This window comes from Durio zibethinus, chromosome 21, assembly GCF_047325235.1.
Source record: "Durio zibethinus cultivar Kanyao isolate XHJ-2024 chromosome 21, ASM4732523v1, whole genome shotgun sequence".
NCBI classification, from domain to species: domain Eukaryota; kingdom Viridiplantae; phylum Streptophyta; class Magnoliopsida; order Malvales; family Malvaceae; genus Durio; species Durio zibethinus.
The window spans coordinates 10,083,239-10,102,433 of NC_143182.1; the positions used below are offsets into that span (position 1 = coordinate 10,083,239).

At 34.8% G+C, this 19,195-nt stretch overlaps 2 protein-coding genes and 1 pseudogene across 6 annotated transcripts; all 3 read right to left on the reverse strand.

The window, feature by feature from the left end:
• Window positions 1–119: 119 nt before the first annotated feature.
• Window positions 120–2,346, reverse strand: LOC111305528 (uncharacterized). Its single transcript, XM_022903161.2, has one exon. It carries the CDS (start codon window positions 2,035–2,037, stop codon window positions 328–330), a length of 1,710 nt encoding a protein of 569 aa, XP_022758896.2. The 5' UTR covers window positions 2,038–2,346; the 3' UTR covers window positions 120–327.
• A 2,494-nt stretch (window positions 2,347–4,840) lies between these two features.
• On the reverse strand, window positions 4,841–7,207 carry LOC111305530 (U-box domain-containing protein 1-like; annotated as a pseudogene). Its single transcript, XR_016331528.1, has 2 exons — window positions 6,733–7,207; window positions 4,841–5,875 (listed from the first exon to the last, which is right to left on the reverse strand). The product of XR_016331528.1 is annotated as a U-box domain-containing protein 1-like (transcript).
• A 2,769-nt stretch (window positions 7,208–9,976) lies between these two features.
• On the reverse strand, window positions 9,977–18,979 carry LOC111305531 (uncharacterized). 4 transcript variants are annotated; one of them, XM_089750076.1, is made up of 11 exons: window positions 18,724–18,979; window positions 17,342–17,385; window positions 16,658–16,763; window positions 16,081–16,210; window positions 15,552–15,952; window positions 15,281–15,460; window positions 14,131–14,548; window positions 13,674–13,953; window positions 13,236–13,388; window positions 11,528–12,028; window positions 9,977–10,863 (listed from the first exon to the last, which is right to left on the reverse strand). In XM_089750076.1, the coding sequence occupies exons 1-11, from the start codon at window positions 18,887–18,889 to the stop codon at window positions 10,570–10,572; spliced, it is 2,673 nt and encodes an 890-aa protein (XP_089606202.1). In that variant the 5' UTR covers window positions 18,890–18,979; the 3' UTR covers window positions 9,977–10,569. The 4 variants fall into 4 exon arrangements, with proteins under 4 accessions (XP_089606202.1, XP_089606200.1, XP_089606201.1 ...); XM_089750074.1 differs by having other exon boundaries at window positions 13,671–13,953; XM_089750075.1 differs by having other exon boundaries at window positions 15,281–15,463.
• Window positions 18,980–19,195: the final 216 nt, after the last annotated feature.

A 19,195-nucleotide genomic window follows, 5' to 3' on the forward strand; every position in this document is an offset into this window, starting at 1 on the left:
ATACTAAGCTAAATGGACAAAAGCATAATATCCACAAATCATTCTTGAAAAAGCCAAGATCAATTTGAAAAGGTAATCCAAAAAGCAAACATCACAAGACTATATCATGGCACCGTAGATCAAAACAACTTTGTCTAGAACCTCAGACTGAAGCCAAGTCATGAAACATTGATAATAATATTCTATAAGTACAAAAATCAAGAAATGCCACTCAATGACAAAACTAACAGATAAGGGCATACAGTTTATTAAAGGTAACAAAGACAATAGCTAAAAATGCATGTGGATATACGTAACGACAAAGTCTCACAGCTCATATATAGGGGATTAACTGGCTGCAGCATTGCAGGTGTTAACACCGTCTTTGCAATCATTAGTCAGATCATTGAAAGTCTCAATCTGCTTCTTCCCTCTCAAGAAAACTTCTGTATCAACAGAGACCCTCATGTAACCGTCAAATTCAACTGGTATTCCATTGTTAAGCTTTTTTGTCTCTGAATACCACTCGCTGTTCTCATCCCAAAGATCCTTATATTCATTAAGAAAATGAGTGGGATATTTGTCTTTCAAGGGTTCAAAGAAAGCTGTATCAGGTTCATGTGTAGCAATATACAAATTCCTCCCATCTTCAATCTTATCCTGCAAGGTTGAGATAAGGGCATCAGGTGAGGTATCTCGCGCAAGATTAGGCCACAGGTCCCTGTTCCTCGCCTTCTCCCCTCTCACAATGTGAACAGAGTCATAATCCCAGTTCAACCTTGACGCAATTGCTGAAACTATATCCATCAACCTTCTTGATTTCCATACCAGATGCCATGGCCTTTGAACAACAGATTCTGTCTCTCCTTCGCAAACCCTGTACCAGTAATTATCTGGCTCCACAGATCCAAACTTTCTCATAATCAAAGAATCCTTCACCTCGGAAAGCTTCATTGGCGTCACCTTAAAATCCTCAACAAGATAAAGACTCAACCCATCTTTCCTATGCCATTTATCCCAATCTTGCCAAAACTGCTGCTGATCCAACACTGATGCTGCCTCCTTCAGATGCTCAAAATCAAAGTAAAACCTAAAGTCCTTCCCTTCCTCATCCTGATTTGATGAAGTGTAAATCGAAGACAAGCAAAGTGTCAAATCCATAACCAGAGTTCGATTCAAATACTGCGCTTCACCCAAAGCACACAAGAAACTCCACAAATAATGGTTCATGCTCTTACACCTATCTCCACCACCGACATAAATCAAGTATTTCCCATGTCTAAATGCATTTTCAGACTCAACCACAGGAAGTGAATCATTTACTGTTTCCCCAACAACAGGCAAAGACACACCACCTTGCTCCCGCCTACCAGATGTCTTCTCAAATCCAGGCTTTTGATTCTTATTTTTCTTTTTCCTTGCATTCACACCTGAATGATAATCCCCGATGCTCACTACGCTAAGCGTACAATTCTCTGATCTATTAATCACAAACCGCCTATAATCCTTATAAAATGCAGCTGTCTTCCCTTCCTTAGGCCTAAACCGCCAAGCCATATCACAAGTATTCTCCTCAGGGCCAGGAGCTGGCTTCCCAAACCTATAAAAATGAATATCCTTGAAACGCTCAATTGCCACTTTCATCATCAAATGGAACACTTCTGGGTCCTTACAATCAAGTGGTCTTTTCAAATCACCCTCACATCCAGATGAACTAGTTTCATCCGTACTCACCTCCTTGATTTCTGCTACATCTGTCACATTGATAAAAGTGGCAAACGCAGTTTGGTTGGCAGCCATAAAATCCTCTCCAGTTCTAACAACAGTGTTATCCGATTGAAATGTAGCATTTGATGTGGAAGTGAGGAAAGTCGTGATCTTTGTAGAAGGGTGGAACAGAGGGTCCTCCGGCTCATAAGTAGCAGCAATAATAGTGAAAACTAGGACACCTATTACAAATATAGTGAAACAAAGATTGCCAATCATGTGTAAAGCATTTTGTCCTAGATTCTCTGGCCTAAAGCTTCCAGTTCTAGATAACCCAGAACGACCCAACATTTTTTTATGAACTAAAAGCCCTTACAATGAACTAAATCTACTTATTAAGACCCAAAAAAAAGTACCCAGATTACTAAATGCAAGGATTAAGGTTTTACAGATCGAGGTTCATAGATCTTGAAACTAAAAAATGTGGCAAGTAATTTCAGAATTTGACTTACCTTTCTCAAGATGAAGCTAAAGCAAAGAGAAAGACTGGAGAAATTGAAAACCCAAAATTCCTTTCTCTTTCTCTCTCGTGAATGTGAGCTGGTACTTGGTAAGATTTTCTATCAATTTTTTATTTTCCTCTTTGCCTTTGTCAAAAGAGTGGAAAGTTGATGATTCATTAAACTACAGGGAAATCTGGTACTGTGAACGTAGTGCGAAATGCGCACATTGCTTCCGATGGTTACACGTGATGATACGATTACGTGGACGGATAAGATCTGTGGGGCGGGTGATCTTTTGTTTTGTATTGCTTTTCTGTGGTACTAATTAAAGAAGGCGACTACTTTGCATTAACGCTATGTGACAAACACACCGACACAGCAAAACATATAGTTTGTGCCAACATTTACTCCTGAAAATCATTACCTAAAGATGTTTGGTTTCCTAACTCTTAAAAATGAGTTAGTTTTTCATAAGTAGAATTAAGGGATTAATACGTATTTTTTATCATAATGATTTTTATATTTATATTATATTTTAAAAAGATATGTGTTATTATTTTAATTTTAATAATAAAATTTAAAATTTTTGCAATGAATAGTGAATAAATATTTTAATACTTAAAAGAGTTTTAAATTGATAGTATATACTCAATATTTTGATAAAGGAATTTAATTTTTTTTCCTTTTTATACTATTTCAAAATTAAATGTTGAGTCATTTCTTATATAATTTTTTTACAAATAAATTATTGATAAAATGGTTGATTGAATTTACTGTTTCAAGTCAAAGTGACATTGATTTACTTGAAAAGATAATACACAATTCAAATTATTAAATTGCAATTAATACATCAAATAAAGGATATAAATATTATTTACAATATGAAAATTCAAAATTTTAAATATTCATTTTATTTTAAAATTATCCATACTTTCAATTGAAAAAAACTATCCAATATTTTTAATAATTACATAGCTTCTTTCTTTCACTTATTTTTCTCACATTTTATAATTTTTTTCATTTATTCCTTTTTTCATCACCAAAAAAATGTAACAAAAAATTCAATATGTATAATATTATCTTACATCTAATGAATATTTAATTTTATATAATTTTATATTTAAATTGGATCTTCAGAACATCATACTCATAAATTATAACACGTGTAAATAAAAATAAAAAAATTTTATTATGTAATAGATTTAAAAATAATAAAAAAAAATCTTGACTCCGATAAGCTCTAAGAATTAAATGTGATAATTAAGAAAAAAAAAGAAGGTAATATTTACAAATAAATTATAAAATGAAAAACCTAGTATATATATTTCTTGAGTTTACAAAGAAATAAAAAACAAAAGTATACTATTAAAAATGTCGGCAGCATGTTAGTAAATGGGATGGAATTCAGCATAAGAGAAAAATGTGAGGATTGAGGAGTATTCCATTATTTTTATAAAAAAAAAAATGTAATACGAGGATAAAAAAATAAAAAATTTTAATTTATTAAATGATATTTTTAAAAGTAATTATGTAAATTAATGGAGTTAAATTTTTATTTGCTTTTTTTTACTTATTTCATCGTTTTCATTATTTCCGACGAAACATAATCAAAGAGGATTATTAATTTTGCCATCCACCAAACATAATTCAAGTTGGATTATCGGTTACCAATATCAACAGCATCAGCCATCTTCCCTTAAGAAACCAACTTTAATATTTTCCATAAGGAAGAGAAAAAAATATTTTTCTCTGTTGCTAATTTTGACTGTCCAAACGGCTGCTTGATCTTTTGTCATTTGTCAATTAAATTGGTTAGTTGTTAGTTGTCCATTGTCTCTTCTTCACAATCACACTCACACATCATCAACATCAACAGCCTATTTTTTTTCTCATTTTTCATGATGGGTTTTTTTCATTTTTTCCAGTAAGTCTCTGCCATTATGGGATTAGACATGGAAGCTGCTTTTCCATTGCAGCTTTTCAAAGCTCCATTGTTCGAAGGTTTTTCTTTATGTCAAAAGTATAATCCAACTGGGGCAGACTGAATTTTTTGTACCAATTGCTTTGCCTTTTGGATCAACAGTTTTGACCACCAAGATTTCTCAATTATAAATCTTACGAATAGGGAAGAAAGGACCCCAGATTTTCTGGTATTTGTGATCCGCATGTGGGTGGAGGATTTAATCATGTCCCCTGACAGGAACACCACTTTCCAACATTTGGTTGCAAAAATCATAAGATCTGATGTCTCAACAAATGATCAATCAACATACCAAAATCTTTGTTGTTGCTGCTCATCTGGCAACTTCTGCTAATACAAGTTGAGCAATTTTGACTGTTGCAGTTGAATCTGAGGGTTTAATTACTTCTTTTTGCCAATGGAAACATACTACCCGTTAACCTGACCGCACAAACTATCCATCAAACCAAAGAACTTAAAACAGGATGCCCACGAGGGATTGTCTAATAGTTAAGGTTAACAATAAGTGGTCTTGGGTTTTGAACCACCATGAACTTTGTTGGCGATAATCTTCTAATGAAAAGTAGTACATAAAAAAGGGAGCTTTAGACAACTTTGGTCAAAGAAAGCATTTGGTCACAACCTTAATTCAATGCAGCATCTACTATGATTTCATCAGTAGAAATCTACATGTATTATGACAGAGGTTTTTTATATACACACGAGGAAGCGTCAAGATGTACAACACACCCTTGGGGTAGTAAATAGCACCTCCGAAAGGTAAAAACTCTTGGTAAAACTTAATCAATGACATTTTACTCTTATTGATTCCCACTCTCTTGGATGGTGATCTAGAATGGACACAAATTTTAACTGGTTTACTTGCTTCCAGGGCAGAATGCATCATGCAGATGGAACTTTGGCAGGTGTGCAAGAGGCAGCCCTATGTTGAATGCGTTTCATGTGAGTTAAATACTTCTTTGAACCATATCTTCCAGTAACCTCTTGGCGGTTACGGCAGCTTTATCTGCTCCATCTCCAAGGTAGCAATATCATACAAATTTTCTCCAGAACTGAGGAAGCCAATTTTTTTTCCTGAGGACTATCTCTGAGCAAATCCAAGAGAACACAAGCTCTTTCTCGTGCTATGCTCGTGCCCTCTACAGTTAGTAGCAGAAGCCCTGGGATTGCACCCTCATTAAGAATGAGTTCTCTATATATTTCTCGGCAGCTCTGGCACAAAGAAAGCAAAGCTCCAACAGCATGCTGCATGCTGAAAAGAGAGCCATCTTCAACAGTCTCTACCAAGGTTAATATCCCATCACCTGTATTGGTGATTGCATCTCTCCCTTCCTTAGATTTAGAAAGGATTTCAAGCAGGGCTGTTGCCCTTTCAGCAAACTTGGAATATTTCTTGCAGTCTTTGAGGAGGTTGATAAGTGGAGAAACTGCTTCAGCATCAAGAATAGGAATGGAATTCTCTTTGCAGGTCGATAGGTTGTGGAAGGCAGTGACAGCATCAACTTTTCCTTGAACACGTCCAGAGCTAAGGATTTGAACGAGAAGGGGTGCAGCTCCAGAGGCTGCAATTGTGGGCTTGTTAGGTGCAGAAGTTGAGAGTGCTGATATTGCAGCTGTGGCTAATTCTCTCAAACCACTGTTTTGCAATTTGAGAAGCTCTATGAGATGAGGGACAGCCCCAGCTGTAACTATATTGACCTTGTTTCTGACAACACGAAAGGAAAATGACAAGCAGATAAATTGACAACATATCACAATTGTATATTACCATTAACCAATTAAAGAAGAGGATGGTGGCAAGAGTAAAAAGTACAGAATTGCATAACAACTACATGAAAGAAAATGATTCAAGCAAAACATTCTGGGAATTAGTATCACTACAAATGACATTTCTCATCATTCCATCACATAATTTACTTAAATTTCTTGGACTGGACAGTCATTAACAGGATGAAAGAAAATTCAAATTGCTTGCCGAAACTAGAATGACCATCAGACATCTAATTGAGCTTTTGCAGGCTATTAAATAGGAATATAGTGTTCAGAGAGGACAGACAACAGCCAGGGCATGTATTTATCCTAAATTCAAGCACCTGAACACAGAGATTCAAATTGTATCAACAAACCAACTTTCCTAGAGCTTCTCACCCAAAATATCCAATTTGACATTAGAATCAAAACAATCAGAAAATCAAAGAGCTGAACTCCACCTGCATCAATCCCCTCAATTAACTACTATGTTTGGATAAAGACAAGGAAGAAAAATAAAATAGAAAATTTTCCCACCTTGATAGAAAATAAAGTGACTTTATTGACTTGATAATTTACTCAAAGTACTAAACAATCTAAAGACTATAACTTATCATTAACTTTTATTCTTTTTCCCCTCCAATCCTTTCTCCCCTATTTTTCCAGCAACCAAACAAACAATGACAACAACTCAACCAATAAGTTCTAAAAAGAAACAAAACCCATAAAAAAACTGAAAATTTAAAAGAAACCCAATCATGGATCTGTGTTTAAAAAACATTAAAAGAAAGTAGATAAAAAAAATTTAGAGACCTTTCATTTATAACAGCGAGGTTGAGGAGAGCAAGAAGAGAAGCTTCACGTGCATCAAGATTAGGAGACAAGAGCATGAAAACAAGAGGCTGAATAACGGCAGCAGCAGCAAACTTTGAACGTTTCTTAACAGATGATTTTCTAACAATTTTTCTTATATCTCTAGCAGCTTCAATCTTGGCCTGAAGATCTCCAGTTATGAGCTTCTCAGAAAGCTCTAGTATAAGGGTTTGTATCTGGTGGTTCCAAGTCTCTTCCTCTTGGTCTTTGCTGGCGGTGATCGTCGGGGTAGCTGCTGGTGTCTCCTCCTCCTCTTGGTCATGACCCATTTCTTCCTTTTGGGTTCTTCTCAAAGCAGTGAAGCTGCCTCAGCTGCTGTTCTGCATACAGCGTTTGACGTCTTGAATTTCGGTCATTTTTATCTTCGAATTGCGTTTTTGGTCTCTTTTTAATTAGTTAATTAGTTGACTTTGGAGGCAGGCATTAAAAAAGTTAGAAAACGAGATTTCAAGTGGTTTTTTTTTTTCTAAAGGAAAGAAAAAAAAATGTCTTTTTCTCCTTTTTTAGCTGAGTAATTATATCATCCGAAAGTGAAGCTTGGGTTTAATTTAGATTTGTTCGAGCCAAATTCAATTGGGTTTTGAAATCTTATTGAATAAAAAATCTTGTATTTAAAAATTAATTAAAAGCAAAGAAAAAAAAAATAACTATAGGATATACATAAACAAAAAAGAAGTAAAGAATATTAAAATTTTAATTGAACAAGGAATCAGGTGTTGTTTTCCTTAAATCTATCTATTTAATTTTGTAGAACGACAGTACATTCACGCGTCACCCATACTTCCTATATTTTTTTTTTTTTAATTAAATAAAATTTGTAGAAAAAAATAATATAAATAAAATTGATAAAATAATTTGTGTCGAATGGATTTTAATTCGTAATGATTCAAGAAAGATGCATTTTTTAAAAAATTAAAGATCGGATTGAAATATTTTTTTAAATAAAATGAAATTAGAGATAAATTTAAAATATTTTATCTCATTTAGAGTGTCCAAATAACACTTCTTTTTTCATTCTCTTTGTTTTTTAAAGTTTTTTTAATTTTGAGTGTTACGTCTTAATTTTAGTAATATAAAAATATTTTTAATTATTTATTTAATTTTTTATTTATATATTTTTTATTAAAATTATTATTTAAAACTTTAATTTAATAAATTTACAAGTCATCTATTTGATTTTTTTGACATTTTTTATTTTTTAAAATTTTATTTATTAGATAAATTTTATAAAAAAAAAAGTCAATTATATAAAAATAACAAAACAACTTATATTTTATGAATTTCAATCGTCACGATTCAATCGTTGTGTTTTTTAAATAAAAATTATATTAAATTTTACTTCTTTAAACAATTTAAATCAAGTCAAAATTAAATTTGAAATTCTCTACTCTAAAATCTTCAATATATATAAAAGAATATATTTAATTATTTATTTAATTTATAATTTATATTTTTTATTAATAAAAATATTATTTAATACCTTAATTTAATAAAAAATTATATTTATATATAATTAAGTTATAATATATATTAAAAAATAAATACATTTATATCTATCTATATATTGTTATCTATTAGAATTTAACATAAAAATTTTAGTTTTCTTATTTTTAAAACATAATTTAAAAAATAAAAAAAAAATGATTTCTTAGCAAAACGCGTGTAATTTTAGTGAAAAATAAAAGTTGATTTATGCTGCCAATGACATTGACACAAACAAGGTTCCCTTGCTTAGATTGATGAGCAAACCAAAAGTTTTTAAACAACAATAAAAATTACCCCAAAACAAGATTTCGAAGTCTCCAATCTTGCCTTGAAATAATTAAAACAACATATGCAAAATTTTCATATAAACATTGTTAAAATATTATTAAAAGAGAAACATATCATATGTCATTCACCAGGCCCATGATGTTCACTAATTGCTGTAAGACTTGGCTGCCATAAAACACAATGTTTCGACTTCCTTTTTCCTCCTTGGAGCTGAAGGTTAGGTTTCTTCTTGGAGCTCTCGGCAATGCCTGAATCCTTGCTCATTTTAGTATAAGCCAAACCAACCTTCGGTTTGGCATCAATGCCTGCAAATCTGACATGTTTCTTTGTTCCATTTTTCTTTCTGCTATTACTAAACGAACCACTTATCTCGCTGGAATCACTAACTTCATTTCGTTGAAGAAAGGACTTGCTTGAGAAACCATTGTTTGAGACATCAATGGAAGTAGACTTTGATACGAAAGAGTTTACAGAAACTTCTTCATTGGGTTTTTTAATCCTTCGCCGAAGCTTTTTTACGGTATGACGTGGGACAAGGTAGATTTTTTCACCTGGAGTGAGGATCTCATTTGACCGGATCAATGAATCCCATGGCCTCCTGAAAACTTCGGGCCTAGCTAATACGTAAGAGGGAGACTTCTTCATGATATTAACTGCAGGGATTGCCATGTAGTAGCACTCAACATTCCCACCAGCGTGGACAATCTTCAGAGCTGAAGAGGTCCCCTGACTCTCCTCTGGCTCTTGCTGAGGTTGATCCACTGGTTTAGGCCGAACACGGCTAAAGAAAGGGGCAAGTTTATGGACATTCAGGAACTTGCTAAGCATGCCAGCGACAATACCAGTAACAACAGTGCAAATTTCTGCTCAAGTATAGCTTGTATAGAATTACTTAGACACTGCTTTTAATCTTTGAAACAACGATTAGTACAAGAAGAATATAAAATTCCATTTCTTCACATGTCTACCTTAAATGTGCCGATTTAAGTAAAATGGGGGATTTTAACAGTAGGAGAGATAAAAACTATGCAAAATCACTATTGGAGAGTCCGTGGCCGGCCATTATCTTTGTTGTTTAGCTTGCATTGAGAATTTTAAAGATGCTTGAGATATCCTGCCAGCTTTACTCTCAAAACATGAAATCTGCTTTGTAGCATCATCCAATACCAGAAGAAAACTGTAACTTAGTACCTGTAGGTATTTGGGATCTTATGGTTTCATTCATCTATAGGAATTCATTTTCTGCAGATGGCAATTTCCCTCCCCAGGGAGACAACCACCTTTTGACAACAAAAACGTTTGGAATTGTACAAGAGAAAAAAACAGATAATCCCCTTGCATAAGCCTTTTCACTCAAAGCCTATATATATATAATGAAAAAGCATTAAGGACAAATTAGTCAAGTCTCAAGTGAAACAATTGAAAATGTTGGCCTTTGCTCATACCACTTACAACAGTTCAATACATCCTTTTCTTGCTATCAAAATTCAATTTACAGATAAGACAGAGGAAAGATAAGAAGAAAGGAATTGGAAAGAACTCTCCACCAACCAATATCTTACCTTCCAAGACCCTTAAACCTCAATAAAGGGTAAAAGAATGGAAAAGATTCTTACTACTCAATAGTAAATTCTAAGAGTTCAAAAACTTTTAAAAGGAAAAAAATGAGGGGCAAAGGCTTCAAACTATGAGAAGGAAAATAGGTAACACCATATAGCAAGAGAACGACCTCCATATGCCTACCTTCACTAACTTTAAACGGTTAATATCAGTTACAGTCGAACCGGATTCTTTATGCTCTCAACCCAAGCAAATAGAAGAAACTACTGGCAATTTTTTCCTGGCCTCCCCAAACAGATTTACATTCTCAACTCTGGCCAATGATGTATCTTCTTGACGCTCCCCTCCATTAAAACCTGTTGGAGTTCTCCAAGATTGGACATTGAATGTCTTGTTTGGTTGGTTTACAAAAAAAAAAAAAAAAAGAACATATCTATCTCTGTTTCAGTAGTTACTAGGCCAGTTCATCTGTGCATGTTGAGGCTGCTGATAAACACTGGCAGCAGGTCCCCCCATATCAACAGCTCCAGCCATAGTCTGAGCCTGTTGTAGAAGAGGATGAACAGCTGCTGCTGTTACTGCTTGTGGATGATAGATACCAGCAAAGGAGCCAGGAGCAACCTGTGTTGGAGAAAAAGTTACGTTCTGACCCTGAGGGGGAAGGTTATAGAATGAACTTGCTGGCAGGTTGGATATGTCTCGACCAGGGGGAGCAATCCATACAGCTGAACCTTCACTCTGCAGGGAAAGCAAATATGTGAAACAATCATCCTAAAAGGAAAAAAACAGAAAAACGAGAAGTCCAGTGACATTTGCAGGCTTCTCAAAACTGATATGTAAAGGAGATGCAAAAAGAGAAGAAAAACGCCCAACAACACATGCACGATTCAAACACCAACAACATTTCCCAGTTGCAAAGAACTACCGGCCCCTAGAAGTCCTAACACTAACATAAAGGCTATCCTCATTCTATTTTGACAAACACCATTACATAATCTGGGCTAGTTTGCCAGTAAATACTTGCATAGTATAAATGATTGTTTTTTAAGATACATGTAACCATTACTAAGACAAGGGAGCTAGATTCTATAAAAAAATAAAAAAATAGTACAAATTGGGACATGAACCTACAACCCAAGGTCAAAGTTAACGTCCTTACATTCTTGTCTTATTTATACTTTTAGTCCAAAATATATGGCTAGCTTGCCAGTATATACTATAATATAAAGATTGTGTTCTAAGATAAAAGTAATCATTGCTAAAAAAGGTAAACTAGAACAAATTGGGACATGAACCTACAATTCACTAACAAAAGTACTGTTTCATACATTCTCATGTCATAAATATTTCTTTAAGAAATAAAATGATAATCAAACATAGTAAATGGGAATATATTGTCAACCTGCTGCCCCGTGATGTAGACATTGCTTTCCTTGAACTGAGATGCACCGAGATCCTCATTAGTGGTTGAGTTCCCAGTTGTTGCAGAAGAACTGGGATTATAACCAGCTGGGGAGGAGCCATATGGCCCATAACCACTTGGCATTCCAATATGAGTAGAATTCGCCGTATTGGTTCCAGGTTTAAATTGAGGAAGTGAAAATTTGACTCCTGAATTAGGCGCTGCTGGTGCAGAAGGATAAACAGTACCAGCTTGAGGTTGTTGAGGAAATGCCCCATTGTTTATAAATTGGTGGATTGCAGGAGAAGGAACATAGAAAGGAGAGTAAAAGGGGGCATATTGAATGTAGCTTGGAGGATAATGTGGCAAATGCACCCCAGCTGCTGAGCGGTAAACAGGGACTGGTTGCTGAGTCACAGCTATGGAACTTTGCATCAGCCCAGCAGCTTGAGTCACTAGTGGAGTTGGACTTGCTGTAGTCAGTACCAAAGAGTTTCCACCCTGCAAACAGATGCAAATAAGCTCTAAATTCCAAAAGTATTTAATATACATATATATGCCATATGCATGTGTTAAGAATTTGGATGTGTCCAGTGGAAAAAGCAGCTTCAAATTCAGTATTAGCATGTAATGCCGCACAGTAGGTAGTCAACTGCCTTATCTGACAATCATGTCTTTGACACTAATAACGGGTTTCACTATGTCCCCCACTTCAGCTCTCCCCGGGGAGCTCCAAAAAATCAAATAATATTCAACTAGACCATATCATAATTTCTGCAACGGTAATGTAACACAAGCAGTGTTACCCCACACATTGCTGTGATGTTCGAATGATGGAAAAAAAAAAAGATTATCATTTATATCAAAAATTGAAATATAAATAAAATTAGAGGTAGATAATCAATTTTAAGTCGAAATTTTATAAATCATAGTAGAGAAGGATTCGAAGTAACAAAATTTTCACTTTTACTCCCCTCACAAGAGGTATAGGCAATCTCTTAGTTTGTGTGGTTAAATGCGCATGGTTAATGGAAACTATCACAGAAGGATTTGAACTTGAACAAATAGTTTTTGCATTTTAATTTCTATGTGTCTCAATACATTTTTAATTTTGGTTTATGAAAAATAAATTTATGGAATATTTGATTTGTTTTCATACTATATACTAATTAAGTGCTTGGAAATAAACCATACAACTCAGTATAAAAATCAACAATAAGGAAAAGGTCAACTTATGCTCATTATAAAGGAATAGTTTCCAATAGCTTTTGTCACTCAATCCTACTTTTCCCACTCAAAATCAGTGTTTGTTCAGTTGTTTCATCCTTTTACCAAGAGTTTTCCCCCGAAACTATCCCTCTAGAGAGTCTAATCCTATCCATTAAGCATGTTGTGTTCAAGAAGTATCCCAGGAGGTTTATGGCAACAGACCCAGATGCCCCCAATTGGAAGCGACCAAATGTCTAAAGCAAACAAAATGTGTTGTAAAAACTGTTACCAGAACAGTGCCAACAACCGAACTTTGGTATATGGAATGACATATTTTGCATACCTCAAATCAATTAGTAGATTAGAAAAGGAAAAGTTATATGCTCATTCAACTGATAACAGATTCCATAAATTATTCAACAAGTAGATATTTCTCTAGTAAAATGGTCATTTTTCAATCTAAAATTATGCAAGGTGCTTTATCTTAATCTCTGCAAACCTCTTGAGGAGACTGAGAAGTCTGTGGAGGAAGTACTGCAACACTCCCATTGTATTTTGTGGCAACTCCAACAGAAGGAAAGGGAGAAATACGACCATCATCATCAGCACTTGTACGGTAGAATTGAGCATAATAAGATGCTGGATCAAATGGCTGTTGAACATTTAATAACAGAAGTAAGTAGTATTAGAGCCAATAATTAGCACAACTGCAATTGATGTTACTGAAACAATACTTTAGATAATAGCAATCAGCACAATGACCAAAAGCCAAACTCAAATTGAGAATATAACATAAACTACTTAACATATAAAATTTTCTACTACTTTTTACATAAAAAACCATGCTAAAAGAAACATAAGTTTGAATAAGATATAGGAATCAATAGAGCTGCATATATTATTAAAAAAAGAACGGGTGGAAGTGGATGCTTACGACCAAGCTTGAAAGACGGGAAACTTCACGTGCTTGAGATTCAGCGTTTTCAAATGGTGCTAATATAGGAGGCATAATTCCAAAACTGTAGTTAGGAGATGTATGGACCACAGAGAATTGATGACCTACAGAGGGCAATGCATTCTCCTGCTTGTTTTCATTATACTCTGGAATGGAACTGGGGACATCACCATCACCAGACAAATTTTCAGGAGCATGTGCAGGTGACTGTGGATGATCAGTGTAATCTCCTTCCTCAGCGGTTGCCAATGCATTTTGATTGCTGGAATCAGCAACGTTACAAGAAAATAACATGAGTGCCAAGCATACAAAACACACCGAATAGTAGCTAGCATATGATCCCTAAAAAAGTTGGCATTGCTTATTCTGTAGAACAAATAGGTCAACATTGCTTAGAAGAGAAGTCAAAAGTTACAGTCATTGGAAACTTATAACAAACCTTGAAGCCTGTTCCTCTGCGATCTCATCAACATCCTGAGAAGTCTCAGACAATGGTGTGGAACTCTTACCACTCTCTTGACCGCCAACATAGCTCAATGTTACTCCAAAACTAGCATCGAAACTTCCAAAACTCAGCTTGGTTCTTTCAGATTCAGGGACATGAATATGGTCTGGAATTATAACATGTTGACGTTGTGGGAGATGTAAGTCCTCCAGCTTCTTCCGCAATTCTGAAGTTGCTTCTTCTGAGTCAAGATCACTTGAAACAGGCTGTGACTGAGAAATGGCTTCAAGTGAAGTAGTAGACTGAGCATTGGCTTCAAGTGAAGTAGGAACTTCAGATGCACCAGATGTTCCAGAAACTTGCCCAACATTAGAGCTGATTGGCTTTGGTTTCCACTCCTTATTAGACCCAACTGTTAATGACATGAGGGAATTAATACATATTTTAACAAGCCTTTCAACAATCCTTGGGTAAGATCACAAAGTGATCCAAACATTTGTCAGTATCAGCCAAAATATGTTCCAAGAGCAAAAATTTTCATTGAAAGTCATCCAGCCATTAATAAGTAGTATGAAAAGAATGAAAAACCAAGCAAACTTGTGTTAAAGATGCTATATCTTAAGCTTAAAAAACTTTCCATTTTATCCTTTCTCGCAGTTACACCGTTATTTAAGGGGTTACTTTTGTTTACAAAGGACTCTTCACCTATCCTTCGAGTTATAACATTTTGCATTCAAAATTTACAACATGCTACAGAATTCTATCTTGCTCAAAGGAAAAAACGTTACTGATACCCATTTACAAAAGATAGTTATAAATTCCAACTATAATAGGGGCAATATAGAAAGTCCAAACATCATTTTTCAAGCAAACTTGTGTGAACATTCAAGTAAATTTTCCTAGCATAAATAAAGCTACATGAATGCCATCTTCAAGACAAATGCATGAGCACATCAATATCTTCTTTATCTCTTTATCAGTGTATCAGGAGGAAGAAATATAGCACAAAATCCACAATATTTCACTGTTTTCATCCAATTAAGTTTTGTAAAACCAAAGAGAAGCCCATATCAAGCTTCATCAACTATGACCGATACATAAAAAAGTTCCAAAACAGCATTAATCAATAGGGTATTCCAATTACCTTTCTGAGGGCCTATTATTTGCTGCGAGCGGCCACTATAATTGGATGAAGGCCGACTCATAGAGGAACCATGGGTTGCTGTAGATGAAGGTTGGGCAAACTCACTCCGTGGATTTTTCACCACTCCAGAGGACTTTCCTGGCATCTTTCCTTGCATGAAAGAGCTACTGATCTCAGTAGCTGCTATAAGTCATAGAAAGAAACTAATCAGATTGATCACTAAATAGAATAAAAGCCCTCCAAAACTGATTATGTTTTTCAAAATCCAGACCAGAAGCTAATTTGTTTTCAGTAGGAATAACAGCATTTGGTTCTGTAGAAGCCCGGTTGCTTCCCACTTTGCGTTTGATTGTGCCCAAAGTGCCAATGATTCGAGAATCACTAGATGGAACTAGTACAGGGTCGGAAGTCGAGAAGCAGATTGCTGATGAAGATGCTGGAGCTGTCGACAAGAAGCAGTCACTAGAGCTTGCTGCAGGCTGCCCACTCATGTCCCCACTTCCAAATGCAATGGTGGGTTTGTTTATTGCATCAACAGGGGATGGTGCACTTCCAAACTCCTTGTTATCAACAGATGAATTTTCTTGAGGTTGAATGGCAGCATTTCTTGAAGGTGCAGAGGAGGTTTCAACCACTACACCAGTAGGACCATTGGCCATGACAGGTACAGGGCTATAAAACATAACAATAATAAAAATCTAATTCAAACAAACTGTATTGAATTAAAGCCACATGTTCATCAATAGACACAAAAAAAATTGAAAATTATAACAGATAGCAGATTTGTAAATTGTAGTCACCTGGCTACGAGAGTAGGTTCTTTCGTTTTTGTATCCTGAGAGGTTGACGAGGATTGAACACTGCCTTTCTCTGCGATTTGATTCATTCCATTATCTCTCCCAGGACCAGAACTCTTAGAACCACCAGCCTCTGATAAGATAAACAAGTGATAATTACCGTAAGCACAAATGCTGACAATGATTCAACATTCATATTAAAATCTACCACAAGATTCATGGAAATTTGATATATTAAATATTTATATCAAAATCTAGCATAGATTCATGGCCATTTCATATATCAACTGAAAGATATAAATGACAAAAGCAAGTCAAGTACCACACATCAGCACCTCAAAGGCTTGTAACAGAAACCACATCTGACAAAAAAAATACTCAAAAAAATGCAGGAGCAGGGGAAAAGAAAACATGTTCAAAACAAAATTTGGCAGCTTGTTCATTGACCTGGTATAAAATTAGTCACATGGCCGAAACAAACACAAATTCATGTAGCACAATCAACTCATTATTTCAGAGCCTGACAGTAATCAACAAACAATAATCTTAATCAGATTTCTGTTCTAAAATTACTGTTTACCATGTTGTGCATAACGAGGAGAGAAATTCCCCCGGACACCCCTACTCCCCCTTCCCTGTGAACCAGATCTCCACCGAGACTCTGCAGACTCTTTGTTGTTCAAACTCTGCAAGAATGAGTAATAAACGCACATTAACAGCAAAAGATAAATCCAAGTCTGAAGCAAGCAAAAAGGAAAACAAATTCTTTATCATATTCTCCATGCGAAATCTAAGGAATGCATGCTTGACAAACTACTTCCAAGTAGTCTCTGCCCCCAACACCCCTATCCCAAAAAAAAGAAGCATGTAAATAATATGGCAGCTCAATTTTCTTCAAAACATGGGTTCTAGTACCTTTTGTACTCCCTCTTTACCTTTTCACCCTCCTTTTGTCAACCAACTGTATACAACCCCACCACTTCACACCCCAACCTCACAAGCCTCCGAAGCAACCTTGAAGGAAAAGCAATTGGCTCTGGGTAAAACAAAAATAGGTGCTAGATATCTAATCCCTACCCTCCATCACCTACTCAAATGTATGCCTTATTACTCATTATATAATACCAATGCAACTTTTCTAAAGCGATATCTTACCAATAACAAGGTTCAACATTGCCAAAACAGAAAACTGCAGAACTTACAGAAATTAAAAAAAAAAAAAATAAGAGTAAACACTTGCAAAATTTGCAGTAGTATCTCTTACCTCTTTTTTCCTATCTCGCTTTCTTTTGACTTCACGGAAAGGACCTGAGGGACAACATACAAATTTATCATCTATTTGGAAGCAAAATAAAACAAAACCCTGATAAACACATGATAGTACAGTGTTTACAAAGAATGGCGCCAATTAAAATGGTAACATATCAGAAGCAAGCAGCCAGGTATAAACAAGAGAGTAACACAGGCAAAGAACCACATATATCTGACAGCTGTTTCCTCAAAACCAAGCAGTAACTCATATGAAGTGGAGAAACCTGATAAACTTATAGTGCATAAAAGGCCATAATATGATATCAATCCTCAAGTTGATACCAAACTGAAGCAACTAAAAACATCAAAATATAAACAACTTGGAATAAAGACAGACAATAACAAATACATGGGAAAAACTAACGAGTTTAGTGGTCAAACCAACAACCAAAACAGTAAAATTCCTCAGGGTTAATAACCCATAGCTTTTTGCACATGCCTATCACCACATTAAACTTCCTCAAAACACTTGATGTGGCGTTGAATGCTAACCAAAAGCTTCACTTAACATTTCACAATTCATTAGAATGTGAATTAGTGTTATAACAGTAAACACCACATTTAGTACCTAAGTGCCTAAGAATAAGTAGGAAAGCAAGAAAGTGAGAACATTGAAACCCTAAACATTTTGTAATCTAATAACTGAAAATGAAATCTTCATAAAAATAACCAACAGATCATAATGTCCCGACTAATGAACTGAAAGCGGGAATAATTAAACAATGAGCTTCAAGAGAACAAAATTTGCTGCAGGCACACCATTTAAAATGCAATTTAATCAAAACCCATTTCTAAAGCCAAGTTCCTTTACTTGTAAAGATCACACAGACACATTAAATCGTTAACTAACTCTCAGAAAAAAAAGAAAATTAAAAAAAAAAAGAATCTGAATACCAACAATCACGTAATTTGAAAAAAAAATCTAAGCTTGACATTTACAGATACATACATACATACATACATACATATATATATATACATATAAAGGACTGAAAAAAATTTAAAAAAAAAAAAAAAAACACATCAAATCAAAATCTAATAATCCCACGAACAGTGCAAACTCATCACACCCAAAAAAAAAAATAAAAAAAAAAACTAAAAACTAAAAAATAACCTACTACAGTCCCCAACAACAAAATCCAATCAGCAAAAATGAAATTAAGATCAAAGATAGACTCGAAAAACACAGATCACAAAAAACATCAAAACCCCATTTTAGCAACAACCCCCCCCCCCCAAAAAAAAAAAAAACTACCCCTGAAAAAATCCAAAAAGAAAAGGAAAACTTGGGTAGAAAGGGACTTCAAATGAAAAGAGAAAGAGACAAAAAAGTACCCTGAAGGAGGAGCCTCTGAGCGGTTTCATTGGGATCCATAGAACATTCTTTAAGCATTGCATAAATCTCATCTTCACTATGATTACCCGTGATCTCTTTTATGTTTTGGATCGTTTTCCTCACGCTGTTTGGGATTGGTGAAACCCTAAACCCCCCACCACTCATCTTCTCTCAAAAATCGATTTTTCCCCTTTTTTTCTCCCAGTTCCCCCTTCAAACAAAGCTCTCTCTCCTTCCCCTTTCCCTTTGTATTCCACTACTAACTATTTTTTAACTATATTTATATATTATTAGTATATAATAATAATGATAATAATATTTGTTTTGTGTTATTTTTGAGCATATACAAAAGTGGAGAGAAAATGGAGAGAGAGTTGGAGACTGACTGAAGCTACCAAAGCAAAAGCAAGAGAGAAAATCAAAGCTTAAAAGGAAAAAAAAAAAATCCCGAATTGTTTTTATTGTTTTTTT

What these genes read in the sequence shown, in the direction of transcription:
- LOC111305528 (XM_022903161.2), bottom strand. Translation starts at nt 2,037, where the DNA reads ATGTTGGGTCGTTCTGGGTTATCTAGAACTGGAAGCTTTAGGCCAGAG.
- LOC111305531 (XM_022903168.2), bottom strand. Translation starts at nt 18,889, where the DNA reads ATGAGTGGTGGGGGGTTTAGGGTTTCACCAATCCCAAACAGCGTGAGG. An exon ending in TCCTCGTTATGCACAACATG is followed by an intron (nt 16,211 to 16,657) that starts GTAAACAGTAAT and finishes TTATCTTATCAG; the next exon opens with AGGCTGGTGGTTCTAAGAGT. An exon ending in GAACCTACTCTCGTAGCCAG is followed by an intron (nt 15,953 to 16,080) that starts GTGACTACAATT and finishes TATGTTTTATAG; the next exon opens with CCCTGTACCTGTCATGGCCA.